We start from the raw sequence: 18,709 nt of genomic DNA on the forward strand, positions 1-18,709 counted from the left end.
GAACCTTACTCTGAACTATCAATTCCAAACACGGCAGAGAGAGAGACAGGGCGGACAAACTCTCCAACAGAAACAAACATTTCAACAGAGATCCCGACGACACACTGAGCGTAAATATATGTATTGATTGAAATTATTCGTTCATGTGCAAAGGATTAGCATTTCAATTGTTATAATTATAAACGTTTATCTCAGTCGACCCCCACTTCCCTTTTGTCCACCAAGCCGCACTACTGGTTTATCTCACTAGGGAAACTCCGCTATCATTTCTTGTAAGTATCTACTGTTTGTTTATGTATTTCTGTGAGTACTTAGTAATAAAAGATTTTAAGACAATTGATGTATGGATGACTCATACTGAAGACTGGGTTCGTGCAGATAACCAACAATTTACGACGTTTGGAATGAGACTAAAGTGAGGTAAAGAATAATTCATTAATTTGAAGACTAATGGATCAGATATTAAAATATCTGAAAGTTATATTAGGAAAATAATAATCAAATCAAATCAAAATCTAATTAAATGTATTTATATAGCCCTTCTTACATCAGCTGATATCTCAAAGTACTGTACAGAAAACCCAGCCTAAAACCCGAAACAGCAAGCAATGCAGGTGTAGAAGTATGGTGGCTAGGAAAAACTCCCTAGAAAGGCCAAAACCTAGGAAGAAACCTAGAGAGGAACCAGGCTATGAGGGGTGGCCAGTCCTCTTCTGGCTGTGCCGGGTGGAGATTTAACAGAACATGGCCAAGATGTTCAAATGTTCATAAAGGACCAGCATGGTCAAATAATAATAATTCACAGTAGTTGTTGAGGGTGCAGCAAGTCAGCACCCTCAGGATTAAATGTCAGTTGGCTTTTCATAGCCGATTCATTAAGAGTATCTCTACCGCTCACTGCGGTCTCTAGAGAGTTGAAAACAGCAGGTCTGGGACAGGTAGCACGTCGCAGTGACAGGTCAGGGTTCCATAGCCGCAGGCAGAACAGTTGAAACTGGAGCAGCAGCACGGCCAGTGGGACTGGGGACAGCAAGGAGTCACATGCCAGGTATCCTGAAGCATGGTCCTAGGCTCAGGTCATCCAAGAGAGAGAAAGAAAGAGAGAAAGGGAGAAATTAGAGAGAGCATACTTAATTCACAACAGGACACCGGATAAGACAGGAGAAGTACTGCCAGATATAACAAACTGACCCTAGCCCCCCGACACATAACTACTGCAGCATAAATACTGGAGCTGAGACAGGAGGGGCAGGAGACACTGTGGCCCCATCGATGATACCCCCGGACAGGGCCAAAACAGGAAGGATTATAACCACCACTCTTGGCCAAAAGCGCCAGCCCCACACAACACTAGAGCGATATCTTCAACCACCAACTTACCATCCTGAGACAAGGCCGAGCATAGCCCACAAAGATCTCCCGCCACGGCACCACCCAAGGGGGGGGGGCAACCCAGACAAGGAAGATCACTGTATAATAACTTTGTAATCTGATGTTTTCCTTGTGGCACCGAACATCCTAGTTAATTACAGATACATGAATTAATTTGTTTAACTGTGTAAATTAATTAATTCATTAATTCGAAGAACTAAATTGATCAAATATTAAAAAATATCTGAAAGTTGTAATTAGGAAAATTATAATTTGTAATCTGGAATATTTTCCCTTGGTGCCCGACTCGCTAAGTTAGATTAACAGTTACATGATTGATTTGTTTAATTGTGTAATAATAAGTACGCGAGAGTTATTTGATAAAAGATATGAAATCTTCAGTATTAATGATGCAAAAGACACGACAATAGCTTGGAAAATTCCAGAAAATATGTCATGGCTTTAGAGCTCTGATTGGCTGATTGACATCATTTGAGTCAATTGGAGGTGTACCTGTGGATGTATTTCAAGGCCTACCTTCAAACTCAGTGCCTCTTTGCTTGACATATGGGAAAATCAAATGAAATCGCCAAGACCTCAGAAAAAAATTGGTAGACCTCCCACAAGTCTGGTTCATCCTTGGGAGCAATTTCCAACGCTGAAGGTACACATTCATCTGTACAAACAATAGTACCAAGTATAAACACCATGGACCACGCAGGCATCATACGCTCAGGAAGAAGACGCGTTCTGTCTCCTAGAGATTACGTATTTGGTGCGAAAAGTGCAAATCAATCCCAGAACAACAGCAAAGGACCTTGTGAAGATAGCTGGAGGAAACAGGTACGAAAGTTCTGTATCCACAGTAAAACGAGTCCTAATCGACATAACCTGAAAGGCCGCTCAGCAAGGAAGAAGCCACTGCCCAAAAACCGCCATAAAAATGCAGACTACGGTTTGTCAACTGCACATGGGGACAAAAGATCGTGAACATCGTTATGTTTGGAGGAAAAAGGAGGAGGCTTGCAAGCCCAAAGAACACCATCCAACCGTGAGAGCACGGGGTGGCAGCATCATGTTGTGGGGTTGCTTTGCTGCAGGAGGGATCTGGTGCACTTCACAAAATAGATGCATCATGAGCGGAGAAATTATGTGGATATATTGAGGCAACATCTCAAGACACAGTCAGGAATTAAAGCTTGGTCGCAAATGGGTCTTCCAATGGAAAGTGACCACCAAGCATACTTCCAAAGTTGTGGCAAATGCATAAGGACAACAAAGTCAATGGATTGGAGTGGCCATCATCAAAGCCCCTGACCTCAATCAATAGAAATTGTGGGCAGAAACTGAAAAAAGCGTGTGCGAGCGAGGAGGCCAACAAACCTGACCTAGTTACACCAGCTCTGTCAGGAGGAATGGGCCAAAATTCACCCAACTTATTGTGGAAGTTGTGGAAGGCTACCCAAAACGTTTGACCAAGTTAAACAAATTTAAAGGCCAATGCTAAAAAATGTTGGGAAGAGAAGGTGTGTGATGGCAGTGAGGATATACAGCAGCTACAGACACCCTTCACAGATACATCMCAGCTGCGTGTCACTAACATGGTGTATAAAGCTGTTTACGCCATAGCACACGCCATCCACAGCATTGTTTGTGAAGAGAGAGAAAACTCCACTGTGAACTGTGACAAAAATCTCAATGTGAAGCCAACAAAGGTGAATGACAAGACGATAGGATAATGTCCTGATAAATATGTTTATTGAGACTACATGTATGAAGGCCTATGAGTTCTCATTATACTTGACAACTTGTTCTGAAGTAACGCATCTGACAAATTTATGAGTTGAATTAATGTTCTGTTTCTCTCTCTCACTCCATCTATCTTTCCTTCTCTCCATCTCTCTTCACCTCTCTCCTTCTCTCTTGTCCCCTCTCTCTCTACCTTGACCTTCCAACCCCCAGGTCCTGGAGAGATTGAGGAGGGTGAACTTCTCTCGTAACGGGTACCAGGTGTCTTTCGATGCCAACGGGGACCCAGTGGCAACCTATGAGCTGGTCAACTGGCAGAGACGGGAGAGTGGGAATATAGATTTTGTGACAGTGGGACTCTATGATGGGTCCATGCCTCCTGACCAGAGGCTTCACATCGAGAGGGAAATCACCTGGGTAAAGAACAGTTCACACGTACCTGTGTCAGTGTGCAGTGAGAGCTGTCCCCCAGGCACTCGTAAGGCTGTACAGAAAGGAAAGCCTGTATGCTGTTATGACTGTATCCAATGTGCAGAGGGAGAAATAAGTAATAACACAGGTAGGACTATAGGAACAGTTGGCAAAAATGTGTTGTAATTTCTATCACGGTTCACTAAGTAGTGGTTTATTCATAYTACCAGCACTACAAAGGTAGTGTCTGTCAATCATGTTCCTGTTCTTATTATCTCATGTAAGCTGCACATTAATTCAACATTCTTTATTGTAAACTGACAAAGTGCAGCATTGTGGGACATGTATTTGTAAATAAATAAAATCTGAATCTATTATTATTAACATTTGATGTCTGTTGTTTTGTCCTGGTCAGATTCTTCAGACTGTCTGATCTGTCCCGAGGAGTACTGGCCCAACGCTGAGAGAGACCGCTGTATCCTTAAGCCTGTGGAGTTCCTGTCCTTCCACGAGGTCCTCGGAATCATCCTGACCGCCTGCTCTGTGGGCGGGGCTTGTCTGGCCATYGCCACGGCAACYRTMTTCTACCRCCACCGAACKTCGGCCATCGTCAGGGCCAACAACTCTGAGCTGAGCTTCCTGCTKCTCTTCTCCTTGRCWCTGTGTTTTCTGTGTTCTCTTACYTTCATTGGCCGGCCCTCTGAGTGGTCCTGTATGCTGCGYCACACAGCGTTTGGGATCACCTTCGTCCTCTGCATCTCTTGTGTTCTGGGGAAAACAATAGTGGTGTTGATGGCCTTCAGGGCTACRCTTCCAGSCAGTAATRTCATGAAATGGTTTGGTCCTCMACAGCAGAGATTGACTGTAGTGTCCTTCACGTTTGTCCAGGCTTTGATATGCACTCTGTGGTTGGTCCTGTCCCCTCCCTTCCCCATTAAAAACYTCACTACCTACAAGGAAAAGATCATTCTAGAGTGTGATGTGGGTTCAGCTWTTGGTTTCTGGKCTGTGTTGGGCTATATAGGACTSCTSTCTCTYTTGTGCTTTGTGCTGGCTTTTCTGGCTCGGAAGCTGCCTGATAACTTYAATGAGGCCAAATTCATCACCTTCAGCATGCTCATATTCTGTGCAGTCTGGATCACCTTTATCCCAGCTTATGTCAGCTCTCCTGGGAAGTTCACTGTAGCTGTGGAGATCTTTGCCATCATCACCTCTAGCTTTGGGTTGTTCTTTCTGTTATTTGTTCCTAAATGCTTCATTATTCTGTTCAGGCCGGAGAAGAACACCAAGAAACACCTTATGGAGAAGACATCSAATGATATACGTTATTAAGAAATGATTGAGGGGAAAAAACATTGTAACGTTCAGTTATATGGTTTATCATACAGTTAGGTAGGACTACTCTGACAGAGATGACCAACAATTTAGCAGCTAATCATTCGTAACATTGTAACTAGTAACATGTAACAGGTTCACTTTAGATATTCCAATGTTATGAGAGATTGTTCAAAGCTAGAGTGTTAAAATGTAATTTGACCTGCTAAATGATGTGATTAGCAGTAGCCTACAGAGTGGAACCACTTCCATGTTGTTGGAAAAAAGCTTTATTCTTATATAAATTGATATAACATTGAAGTGCATGTGTTCAATTGCTATTGTAATCCATCATATTATGTATTATAATAATATAATAAACATTTGCACATACAGTTGAAGTCGGAAGGTTACATACACTTAGGTTGGAGTCATTAAAACTCATTTTTCAAATACTCCACACGTTTCTTGTTAACAAATTATAGTTTTGGCAAGTCTGTTAGGACATCTACAAGTCAATTTTCCAACAATTGTTTACAGACAGATTATTTCACTTACAACTCACTGTTTCACACTTCCAGTGGGTGAGACTTTTACATACACTAAGTTCACTGTGCCTATAAATAGTGTCATGACGTTGCCCTCTTTGGATACAGCGAGCACCATCCCCCTACCTCTCTCTCTCTCTCTCCTACACCCAGGCTGCTGTGGTCAGAGAGGTTGTAAATTCCTAGAGGAGATTCTTCCTCATGGCCAGACAGTATAGAGAGAGAGTGAGTTTCATAGAGAGAACCAAGGAATTTCTTCCAGCTCACAGAACTGGAGAACCCGAACAACATTCATGTTCTGGAGAATTTATAAAAGATCGGTGAAGTAACTAGCTACAAACTGGTCCATTTGGTACAATTTTGTGAAACTCATGAGAGACAATACAGCCACATTACCATAACCCTGTTTATACAAGAGTCTCAGTTATGAGGCTTACATCTAATTGTTGTATAAAATGAATGAGTAAAGATGAAACTATTGGTGAAATTATGTAATGTGATTTTAGACTGTTTAACTTCTTTGGGGTAGGGGGCAGTATTTTCACGTCCGGATGAAAAGCATGCCCAGAGTAAACTGCCTGCTACTCAGAACCAGATACTAGGATATGTATATTATTAGTAGATTTGGATAGAAAACACTCTGAAGTTTCTCAAACTGTTTGAAGGATGTCTGTGAGTATAACATAACTCATATGGCAGGCAAAAACCTGAGAAAAAATCCAACCAGGAAGTGGAAAATCTGAGGTTTTTAGTTTTTCAACTCTTTGCTTATCCAAGATACAGTGGAAATGGGGTCATGTTGCACTTCCTAAGGCTTCCACTAGATGTCAACAGTCTTTAGAACCTTGTTTGATGCTTCTACTGTGAAGTGGGGGCGAATGAGAGGGGATTGAGTAAGGTCTGCCATGAGCTGACCATGCGCTGAACATGCGCTTTCATGTGAGAGTTAGCTTGAGTTCCATTGCATTTCTGAAGACAAATGAATTCTCCGGTTGGAACATTATTGAAGATTTATGTTAAAAACATCCTAAAGATTGATTCTATACTTCGTTTGACATGTTTCTACGGACTGTAATATGACTTTTCGTCTGAACTTTTGCCTGGACATGCCCGCGCATCGTAAGTTTAGATTGTGTACTGAAAGCACGAACAACAAGGAGGAATTTGGACATAAATTAYGGACATTATCGAACAAAGCAAACATTTATTGTGGAACTGGGATTCCTGGGAGTGCATTCTCATGAAGATCATCAAAGGTAAGTGAATATTTATAATGCTCTTTCTGACTTCTGTTGACTCCAACATGGCGGATATCTCTTTGGGTGGATTTGTCGTCTGAGTGCTGTACTCAGATTATTGCATGGTTTGCTTTTTCCGTAAAGTTCTTTTGAAATCTGACACAGTGGTTGCATTAAGGAGAAGTGTCACAAAAAGCAGAAATATAGATAAAATCGTATCACTAACCTTTGACGATCTTCATCAGATGACACTCCCAGGACTCAATGTTACACAATACATGTATGTTTTGTTCGATAAAGTTCATATTTATATCTAAAAACATCCGGAGAAATTGCAGAGAGCCACATCAAATAACAGAAACACTCATCATAAACTTTGATGAGAGATACATGTTTTACATAGAATTAAAGATAAACTTGTTCTTAACCTTTCACGAGTCACAAACCCGGATCCGGGATCCCCCCCATCAAAAAAGCTGACTAGCATTTATTTTATAATAAATCTTCAATAATATTCCAACCGGACAATAGCGTATTCATTACAGAGGAAAAAGAAGAAACGGCGCGCCTGCGTGACCGCGCAGTAAACAACTCATTGGCCTCAGCCTAGTCCACTTGTTGAAACAGCTCTTATTCGACCCCCTTCCTCAATAGAAGCCTCAAACAACTTTCTAAAACTGTTGACATCTGCTAGAAGCCTTGGGAAGTGCAATCTGGCCCCATAGACACAGCATATTGGATAGGCAATCACTTAAATTAATCTACAAATCTCAGATATCCCACTTCCTGGTTGGATTTGTCTCAGCTTTTTTGCCTGCCATATGAGTTCTGTTATACTCACAGACATTATTTTAACAGTTTTGGAAACTTTAGAGTATTTTCCATCCAAATCTACTACTTATATGCATATCATAGCTTCTGGCCCTGGGTAACAAGCAGTTTACTCTGGGCACCTTATTCATCCAAGTTACTCAATACTGCCCCACTTTCCCAAAGATGTTAACCAGACCACGTGGTTAAACTCTTAGACTATCGATACCGACAGAATAAGAACAAATCTTTGATACTAATTACTAGTCTGCAGCTAGGAATTCGGTATCATTGAACGCGAAGACCGACAACCGCCGAAACATCTATTCTATAACGACATTGCTGAACCTTCTCTGAACTATCAATTCCAAACACGGCAGAGAGAGAGACAGGGCGGACAAACTCTCCAACAGAAACAACATTTCAACAGAGATCCCGACGACACACTGAGCGTAAATATATGTATTGATTGAAATTATTCGTTCATGTGCAAAGGATTAGCATTTCAATTGTTATAATTATAACGTTTATCTCAGTCGACCCCCACTTCCCTTTTGTCCACCAAGCCGCACTACTGGTTTATCTCACTAGGGAAACTCCGCTATCATTTCTTGTAAGTATCTACTGTTTGTTTATGTATTTCTGTGAGTACTTAGTAATAAAGATTTTAAGACAATTGATGTATGGATGACTCATACTGAAGACTGGGTTCGTGCAGATAACCAACAATTTACGACGTTTGGAATGAGACTAAAGTGAGGTAAAGAATAATTCATTAATTTGAAGACTAATGGACAGATATTAAAATATCTGAAAGTTATATTAGGAAAATAATAATCAAATCAAATCAAAATCTAATTAAATGTATTTATATAGCCCTTCTTACATCAGCTGATATCTCAAAGTACTGTACAGAAACCCAGCCTAAAACCCGAAACAGCAAGCAATGCAGGTGTAGAAGTATGGTGGCTAGGAAAAAACTCCCTAGAAAGGCCAAAACCTAGGAAGAAACCTAGAGAGGAACCAGGCTATGAGGGGTGGCCAGTCCTCTTCTGGCTGTGCCGGGTGGAGATTTTAACAGAACATGGCCAAGATGTTCAAATGTTCATAAATGACCAGCATGGTCAAATAATAATAATCACAGTAGTTGTTGAGGGTGCAGCAAGTCAGCACCTCAGGATTAAATGTCAGTTGGCTTTTCATAGCCGATCATTAAGAGTATCTCTACCGCTCCTGCGGTCTCTAGAGAGTTGAAAACAGCAGGTCTGGGACAGGTAGCACGTCCAGTGAACAGGTCAGGGTTCCATAGCCGCAGGCAGAACAGTTGAAACTGGAGCAGCAGCACGGCCCAGTGGGACTGGGGACAGCAAGGAGTCATCATGCCAGGTAATCCTGAAGCATGGTCCTAGGGCTCAGGTCATCCAAGAGAGAGAAAGAAAGAGAGAAAGGGAGAATTAGAGAGAGCATACTTAAATTCACACAGGACACCGGATAAGACAGGAGAAGTACTCCAGATATAACAAACTGACCCTAGCCCCCCGACACATAAACTACTGCAGCATAAATACTGGAGGCTGAGACAGGAGGGGCCAGGAGACACTGTGGCCCCATCCGATGATACCCCCGGACAGGGCCAAACAGGAAGGATATAACCCCACCCACTTGGCCAAAGCACAGCCCCCACAACACTAGAGCGATATCTTCAACCACCAACTTACCATCCTGAGACAAGGCCGAGCATAGCCCACAAAGATCTCCGCCACGGCACCACCCAAGGGGGGGGGGGGGCAACCCAGACAGGAAGATCACGTATAATAACTTTGTAATCTGATGTTTTCCTTGGTGCACCGACTTCCTAGTTAATTACAGATACATGATTAATTTGTTTAACTGTGTAATTAATTAATTCATTAATTCGAAGACTAATTGATCAGATATTAAAATATCTGAAAGTTATATTAGGAAAATTATAACTTTGTAATCTGAATATTTTCCTTGGTGCCCCGACTTSCTAGTTAATTACAGTTACATGATTGATTTGTTTAATTGTGTAATAATAAGTACCGAGAGTTATTTGATAAAAATTAATCTTCAGTATTAATGATGCAAAAGACACGACAATAGCTTGGAAAATTCCAGAAAAATATGTCATGGCTTTAGAAGCTTCTGATAGGCTGATTGACATCATTTGACTCAATTGGAGGTGTACCTATGGATGTATTTCAAGGCCTACCTTCAAACTCAGTGCCTCTTTGCTTGACATAATGGGAAAATCAAATGAAATCGGCCAAGACCTCAGAAAAAAACTTGTAGACCTCCACAAGTCTGGTTCATCCTTGGGAGCTATTTCCAAACGCCTGAAGGTATCACATTCATCTGTACAAACAATAGTACGCAAGTATAAACACCATGGGACCACGCAGGCATCATAGCGCTCAGGAAGAAGACGCGTTCTGTCTCCTAGAGATTAGCGTGTTTTGGTGCGAAAAGTGCAAATCAATCCCAGAACAACAGCAAAGGACCTTCTGAAGATGCTGGAGGAAACAGATACGAAAGTGTCTGTATCCACAGTAAAACGAGTCCTAGATCGACATAACCTGAAAGGCCGCTCAGCAAGGAAGAAGCCACTGCTCCAAAACCGCCATAAAAATGTCAGACTACGGTTTGCAACTGCACATGGGGACAAAGATCGTGACCATCGTTATGTTTGGAGGAAAAAGGAGGAGGCTTGCAAGCCAAAGAACACCATTCCAACCGTGAAGCACGGGGGTGGCAGCATCATGTTATGGGGTTGCTTTGCTGCAGGAGGGACTGGTGCACTTCACAAAATAGATTGCATCATGAGCGGAGAAAATGATGTGGATATATTGAGGCAACATCTCAAGACCAGTCAGGAAAATAAAGCATGGTCGCAAATGGGTCTTCCAAATGGAAAGTGACACCAAGCATACTTCCAAAGTTGTGGCTAAATTTTCATTAAGGACAACAAAGTCAAGGGATTGGAGTGGCCATCACAAAGCCCTGACCTCAATGCAATAGAAAATTTGTGGGCAGAACTGAAAAAGCGTGTGCGAGCGAGGAGGCCAACAAACCTGACCTATTTACACCAGCTCTGTCAGGAGGAATGGGCCAAATTTCACCCAACTTATTGTGGGAAGCTTGTGGAAGGCTACCCAAAACGTTTGACCCAAGTTAAACAATTTAAAGGCAATGCTAACAMATTTGAATTGAGTGTATGTAAACTTCTTACCCACTGGGAATGTGATGAAAGAAATAAAAGCTGAAATAAATAATTTCCCCTACTATTATTCTGATTTTTCACATTCTTAAAATAAAGTGGTGATCCTAACTGATCTAAGACAGGATATTTTTACTTGGATTAAATGTCAGGAATTTTGAAAAACTGAGTTTAAATGTATTTGGCTAAGGTGAATTTAAACGTCCGACTTCAACTGTGAGGCAACGTGCCAAGAGGACTATACTGTAGGGGAAAAATAAGAGAGGAAGCGTACCAAGAGGACTAGACTTTAGAATAAATATAAGTGAGACAAAGTGCCAAATGGACTAGACTGTAGGGGAAATACTGTGTAGAGCCAGCGTGGTAAAAGGACTGGACTGCATTGGAAATATAAGTGAGGCAAAGTGCCAAATGGCCTAGACTGTTGGGTAAATACTGTGTAGAGCCAGCTTGCCAAGAGGACTAGACTGTAAGGTAAATACTGTGTAGAGCCAGCTTGCCAAGAGGACTAACTGTAGAGGAAATATAAGAGAGGCAGTGTGCCAAATGGACTAGACTGTAGGGGAAATACCGTATAGAGCAGGCTTGCCAAGAGGACTAGGCTGTAGAGGAATTACTGTATAGAGCCAGCATACCAAGAAGACAAGACTGTTGGGTAAATACTGTGCAGAGCCAGCGTGCCAAGAGGACTAGACAGTAAGGGAAATATAAGAGAGGCTCATGGTTATTGTGTGTCTAATGTATGTTTATGTCTATCTAAACCATTACAGTCAACGTAGTTCTGATGCTGGTGCATACACTCTCTATATCTGAAAGAATCAGGACCTGACTGGGTGAGCAGAGCAGCCTCTAGCCCCTCCCTCCTTGGCATGGCCAAACCCACAGTGTGGCCCCCAGAGGAATCTCCACAGAGGTACGGTGGGTATTTAAGCCAGAGTAGAGAGGTAACCTGACCTATGTGGGTCTGTGTGGCGCTGTATTACGCCATACCTTCTACACATCAGGGGAATGAGGCTCTCTCCGGCTCCTGCTTTGGATTCAAGTCTGGCTGGTAGTCTGGGTCTGCTACATCTAGCTGTGGTGGCTGGTGGGCTTGCCTTGCTCTCGTCTGCCTCTGCCTCTGCCTCTGCCTCTGGGCTGGAGTCTGTCAGATGCAGGCTCCAAGGCACCCCTCGTCCTCCGGTGTTCTCCCAGGACGGGGACTTTGTCATCGGGGGTGTGTTCTCCATCCACAACTACATGTACACTTTGGAACACAGCTACACCAGCATGCCTGAGCCCCTGCAGTGCACAGGGAGGTCAGTGAGCGCAAGAGGGAGTGGGGGACAGGGACTGTGGCTGTGTGGGGAGACAGATAAATTGTGTTTTAAAGACAGAGAGACAGTGTGTTTAAAGACAGATGAACAGTGTGTTAATGAGACAAACAGTGTTTTAAGGACAGACAAACAGTGTTTTAAGAAAGACAGGTAAACAGTGTTTTAAAGACAGATAAACAGTTCGTTGAAAGACAGATAAAAAGCGTGTTTGTGTCTGAGAGAGAAGGTAATTGTTACTGTTACTGTTACAAAGGATCACATTTTCAATTCCAGGCTGTCCTACAATGTCCTCAATTCCAGGCAACAAAAGTGTAGGCATATAGACAGTATGGAAAATAATACTAGATATTAGGCTGTTTGCCATGGTAACATTCTATAGGCTAGTTTATGATTCGTCAGGAGGTGCTCACTGACCTATCTCCTATTTACAGCATGGATTCCCGTGAGTTGCGCTTCTCGCGCGCCATGGTCTTCGCAGTTGAGGAGATTAACAACAGTACGGACCTTCTACCGGGTGTCACGCTTGGTTATCAAGTGCACGACTCCTGCAACTCGGTCCCTATGGCCGTGAAAGTGGCCTTCCAGCTGGCTAACGGCCTGGACCCCATGTTTGATACCGGAGAACAGTGCTCGSGGTCGGCTACAGTGACAGCTATCATTGGCGAGTCTGCCTCCACGCCTACCATCAGCATGTTGCGCATCATCGGCCCTTTCGGCATTCCTCAGGTAAACTCCAGTGGAAAGAAATCATTCAGCTTCTTCTAATTTACTGTATTCCTACTGTATATTCTCCTCTCTTTCAGGAATGAGTTCTACTTTTAATTTACTGTATTCCTACTGTATATTCTCCTGTCTTTCAGGAATGAGTTCTACTTTTAATTTACTGTATTCCTACTGTATATTCTACTCTCTTTCAGGAATGAGTAAAACTTTTAATCCATTGTATTCCAACTGTATTCTCCTCTCTTTCAGGAATATACATTTCTGTGTGAAATGATGTGGAGAAAGGCATTTGAACATAGACTGAGGACTATCTTTCATAGGCTAGGTTGTTATGGGAGACCAGGGATTGGTGTCACACTTGTTGTGTATCCTTTTCAATCTGGCCTAATGAAAAACAATGAGTTGGCTTATTATTATTAATGTCTCCCTAACATCAAACTACATAGCTAAATAAAAAAAGCAGGACGTAGCCAATACATTAGAGTTGTTAGACCGACATGATGTACTTTCTCATGTTTTCGACTGTCTTATTTTACCTAGGTGAGCCACTCTTCCACCTGTGCGTGTCTGAGTGATAAGAAACAGTATCCAACCTTCTTCAGAACCATCCCCAGTGATCAGTTCCAGGCTGCCGCTCTGGCCCACCTCATCAGGCACTTCGGCTGGACCTGGATTGGGGCGGTCCGTTCCGACTCTGACTACGGTAATAACGGGATGGCGGCTTTCCTACAGGCAGCACAAGAGGAAGGCATCTGTGTGGAGTATTCTGAAGCCTTCTCCCTTACAAACCCACTCAGCAGAGTGCAACGGGTAGCCGACGTGATCCGCAGGTGATCCGTGACTACTTGTGAACTTTTCATTCATACAAATGCAAGACCATATTTATAAAAAATACTATTGTTGTTCATTTCTCTCTTTTCCCAAAGCTGATCTGTGAGACCAACATGATTTGCATATCTGTCAAAAACATGTCAAAAGTGTTGATTAATACTAATGTTCATGTTCACTTCACTGAGACATTCCAATGAATGACAAACATGACAAGCATATTAAGCATATGATATAATCATGTTCCCCAGTTCCACAGCCCGGGTGGTGGTTGCATTCGTATCCTCTTGGGACATGAGAATCCTGCTTAGCGAGATGGAACGCCTGCCCTCTCCTCCCCGCCAGTGGATCGGGAGTGAGTCCTGGGTCTCTGAACCATATATGCTGCGCTTCGGCCTGTGTGCCGGGACCATTGGATTTGGCATCCAACGCTCTGTCATCCCCGGCCTCAGGGACTTCCTCCTGGACCTCTCCCCACAGAAGGTGTCCAACTCTCCCACGCTCACTGAGTTCTGGGAGGGAGCCTTTGGCTGTAGGCTGGGGATAGGTATCTATTTATCTATCTATCTATCCATCCATCCATTTGTCTGTCTATCTATCTATCCATCCATCCATTTGTCTGTCTATCTATCTATCCATCCATTTCCATTTGTTGTCTATTATCTATCTATCTTATCTATCTATCTATCTATCTATTCTATACAAGTCTGTTCTGTCTGTTCTGTCTGTCTGCTGTCTCTGTCGTGTCTCTGTCGTTCTGTCTTTTATGTCTGTCTGTCTGTCTGTCTGTCTGTCTGTCTGTCTGTCTGTCTGTCTGTCTGTCTGTCTGTCTGTCTGTCTGTCTGTCTGTCTGTCTGTCGGTCTGTCTGTCTGTCGGTCTGTCGGTCTTTAGGGAACTCTACAGGTGTTGGGGTTAAAGAGAAGGTGTGTGATGACAGTGAGGATATACAGCAGCTACAGGCCCCCTACACAGATACATCCCAGCTGCGTGTCACTAACATGGTGTATAAAGCTGTTTACGCCATAGCACACGCCATCCACAGCATCGTTTGTGAAGAGAGAGAAAACTCCACTGTGAACTGTGACAAAAACCTTAATGTGAAGTCAACACAGGTGAATGACAAGTCTGTAGTATAATTTCCTGATAAATATGTTTATTTAGACTACATGTATGAGGGCCTATGTGTTCTCATTATACTTTACAACTTCTTCTGAAGTAACACATCTGATAAATATGAGTTGAATTAATGTTATGTTTCTCTCTCTCCATCTCTCCATCTATCTTCCCCTCTCTCCATTTCTCTCTTTCCATCTTTCTTCCCCTTTCTCCATCTCTTATCTCTCTCTTCACCTCTCTCCATCTATCTCTCCATCTCTCATCCCCTCACTCATCTCTCTACCCTTATCTCCATCTCTCTTCACCTCTCTCCTTCTCTCTTGTCCCCTCTCTCTACCTTGCCCATTCAACCCCATAGGTCCTGGAGAGATTGAGGAGGGTGAACTTCTCTCGTAACGGGTACCAGGTGTCTTTCGATGCCAACGGGGACCCAGTGGCCACCTATGAGCTGGTCAACTGGCAGATACGGGAGAGTGGGAAGATGGAGTTTGTGACAGTGGGGCGCTATGATGCGTCCATGCCTCCTGACCAGAGGCTTAACATCGAGAGGGAAATCACCTGGGTAAAGAACASTACACAAGTACCTGTGTCAGTGTGCAGTGAGAGCTGTCCCCCAGGCACTCGTAAGGCTRTACAGAAAGGAAAGCCTGTATGCTGTTATGACTGTATCCAATGTGCAGAGGGAGAAATAAGTGATAACACAGGTAGGACTATAGGAACAGTTGGCAAAAATGTGTTGTAATTTCTATCACGGTTCACTAAGTAGTGGTTTATTCATATTACTAGCACAACAAAGGTAGTGTCTATCAATCATGTTCCTGTTCTTATTATCTCATGTAAGCTGCACATTAATTCAACATTCTTTATTGTAAACTGACAAAGTGCAGCATTGTGGGATATGTATTTGTAAATAAATAAAACCTGAATCTATTATTATTAACATTTGATGTCTGTTGTTTTGTCCTGGTCAGATTCTTCAGACTGTCTGATCTGTCCCAAGGAGTACTGGCCCAACGCTGAGAGAGACCGCTGTATCCTTAAGCCTGTGGAGTTCCTGTCCTTCCACGAGGTCCTCGGAATCATCCTGACCGCCTGCTCTGTGGGCGGGGCTTGTCTGGCCATTGCCACGGCAACCATATTCTACCACCACCGAACGTCGGCCATCGTCAGGGCCAACAACTCTGAGCTGAGCTTCCTGCTTCTCTTCTCCTTGGCTCTGTGTTTTCTGTGTTCTCTTACCTTCATTGGCCGGCCCTCTGAGTGGTCCTGTATGCTGCGTCACACAGCGTTTGGGATCACCTTCGTCCTCTGCATCTCTTGTGTTCTGGGGAAAACAATAGTGGTGTTGATGGCCTTCAGGGCTACGCTTCCAGCCAGTAATATCATGAAATGGTTTGGTCCTCCACAGCAGAGGTTGACTGTAGTGTCCTTCACGTTTGTCCAGGCTTTGATATGCACTCTGTGGTTGGTCCTGTCCCCTCCCTTCCCCATTAAAAACTTCACTACCTACAAGGAAAAGATCATTCTAGAGTGTGATGTGGGTTCAGCTATTGGTTTCTGGGCTGTGTTGGGCTATATAGGACTCCTGTCTCTCTTGTGCTTTGTGCTGGCTTTTCTGGCTCGGAAGCTGCCTGATAACTTCAATGAGGCCAAATTCATCACCTTCAGCATGCTCATATTCTGTGCAGTCTGGATCACCTTTATCCCAGCTTATGTCAGCTCTCCTGGCAAGTGATGTAGCTGTGGAGATCTTTGCCATCATCACTCTAGCTTTGGGGTTGTTCTTTCTGTTATTTGTTCCTTAAATGCTTCATTATTCTGTTCAGGGCGGGAGAAGAACCAACACAAGAAACACCTTATGAGAAGACTCCAATGATATCGTTATTAAAGAAATGATTGAAGGGGAAAAACATTGTAACTTCAGTTATATGTTTTTCATACAGTTAGGTAAGACTATCTGACAGAGATACCCACAATTTAGCAGGTAATCATTGTAACATTGTAACTAGTAACATTGTAACAGGTTCAGTTTAGATATTCCAATGTGTATGAGAGATTGTTCAAATCTAGAGTGTTTAAAATCTAATTTGCCGGCTAAGTGTATGATTAGCAGTAGCCTACAGAGTGGAACCACTTCCATTGTTGTTGGAAAAAGCTTTATTCTTATTATGAATGATATACATTGAAGGCATGTGTTCAATTGATATTGTAATTTCACATATTATGTATTATAATAATATATAAACATTTTCATACACAGTTGAAAGTCGGAAGTTTACATACACTTAGGTTGGAGTAATTAAAACGTTTTGTCTAACCATCTCCAACATTCTTGTTAACAAACTATAGTTTTGGCAAGTCTGTTAGGACATCTACTTTGTGCATGACAAAAGTCATTTTTTCCAACAATTGTTTACAGACAGATTATTTCACTTATAATTCACTGTTTCACAATTCCAGTGGGTGAGACTTTACATACACTAAGTTGACTGTGCCTATAAATAGCTTGGAAAATTCCAGAAATATATATCATGGCTTTAGAAGCTTCTGATAGGCTGATTGACATCATTTGAGTCAGTTGGAGGTGTACCTGTGGATGTATTTCAAGGCCTACCTTCAAACTCAGTGCCTCTTTGCATGACATCATGGTAAAATCAAATTAAATCAGCCAAGACCTCATAAAAAGAATTGTAGACCTCCACAGTCTAGTTCATCCTTGGGAGCAATTTCCAAACGCCTGAAGGTACCACGTTCATCTGTACAAACAATAGTACGCAAGTATAAACACCATGGGACCACGCAGGCATCATTTCACTCAGGAAGAAGATGCGTTCTGTCTCCTAGAGATTAACGTACTTTGGTGTGCGAAAAGTGCAAATCAATCCCAGAACAACAGCAAAGGACCTTGTGAAGATGCAGGAAGGAAACAGGTACGAAAGTATTTATATCCACAGTAAAATGAGTCCTATATCGACATACCCTGAAAGGCCTCTCAGCAAGGAAGAAGCCACTGCTCCAAAACCACCATAAAATTGCTAGACTACGGTCTGCAACTGCACATGGGGACAAAGTGAACATCGTTAGGTTTGGAGGAAAAAGGAGGAGGCTTGCAAGTGAAAAGAACACCATCCCAACCGTGCAGCACGGGGGTGGCAGCATCATGTTGAGGGGTTGCTTTGCTGCAGGAGGGACTGGTGCACTTCACAAAATAGAATACATCATGAGGGGAGAAAATTATGTGGATATATTGAGGCAACATCTCAAGAAATCAGTCAGGAAGCTAAAGCTTGGTCGCAAATGTGTCTTCCAAATTGACAGTGACCCCAAGCATACTTCCAAAGTTGTGGCAAAAATGGCCTAAGGACAACAAAGTCAAGTTATTGGAGTGGCCATCACAAAGCCTTGACCTCAATGGAATAGAAATTTTGTGGGCAGAACTGAAAAAGCGCGTGCGAGCGAGGAGGCTGACAAACCTGACTCAGTTACACCAGCTCTGTCAGGAGGAATGGGCCAAAATTCACCCAACTTATTGTGGGAAGATTGTGGAAGGCTACCCAAAACGTTTTACCCAAGGTAAACAATTTAACTTCTTGAGGGCAGGGGGCAGCATTTTCACTTTCGGATAAATAGCATGCCAAAATTCAACTGCCTGCTACTCATCCCCGGAATATAAGATATGCATATTATTAGTAGATTTGGATAGAAAACACTCTGAAGTTTCTAAAACTGTTTGAATCATGTCTCTGAGAATAACAGAACTTATGTAGCAGGCAAAACGCTGAGGACAAACCATTCAGAATTTTTATTTTTTTGATGTCACTGTGTTTTCAATTATATTTCTTAGAGACACCAGATTTCTAATGGACTTGCTTGCAGCTCCTACCGCTTCCACTGGATGTCACCAGTCCTTGGGAATCGGTTGAGGTTATTTCTTTGTGTAATGAAGAAATAGGGCTATCGTAAATGAGGGTCACATGAAGTACATTTTTTGAGAGAGGCACGTTACGAAAAAAGTTGCGTCAGTTTGTTTTCTTTTTGTATTGAAC

The 18,709-nt window shown here is 42.7% G+C and overlaps 2 protein-coding genes across 2 annotated transcripts; both read left to right on the top strand.

The window, feature by feature from the left end:
* Positions 1–2,897: 2,897 nt before the first annotated feature.
* LOC112073723 (extracellular calcium-sensing receptor-like) lies at positions 2,898–5,237 on the top strand. Its single transcript, XM_024140969.2, has 3 exons — positions 2,898–3,086; positions 3,334–3,679; positions 3,947–5,237. Exons 1-3 carry the CDS (start codon positions 2,973–2,975, stop codon positions 4,861–4,863), a joined length of 1,377 nt encoding a protein of 458 aa, XP_023996737.2. The 5' UTR covers positions 2,898–2,972; the 3' UTR covers positions 4,864–5,237.
* A 7,190-nt stretch (positions 5,238–12,427) lies between these two features.
* On the top strand, positions 12,428–16,398 carry LOC112073724 (extracellular calcium-sensing receptor-like). The gene is made up of 6 exons (XM_070440263.1): positions 12,428–12,721; positions 13,259–13,548; positions 13,798–14,093; positions 14,439–14,659; positions 15,022–15,367; positions 15,635–16,398. Exons 1-6 carry the CDS (start codon positions 12,428–12,430, stop codon positions 16,396–16,398), a joined length of 2,211 nt encoding a protein of 736 aa, XP_070296364.1.
* Positions 16,399–18,709: the final 2,311 nt, after the last annotated feature.

Source organism: Salvelinus sp. IW2-2015, unplaced genomic scaffold (assembly GCF_002910315.2).
Source record: "Salvelinus sp. IW2-2015 unplaced genomic scaffold, ASM291031v2 Un_scaffold2343, whole genome shotgun sequence".
Lineage (NCBI taxonomy): Eukaryota > Metazoa > Chordata > Actinopteri > Salmoniformes > Salmonidae > Salvelinus > Salvelinus sp. IW2-2015.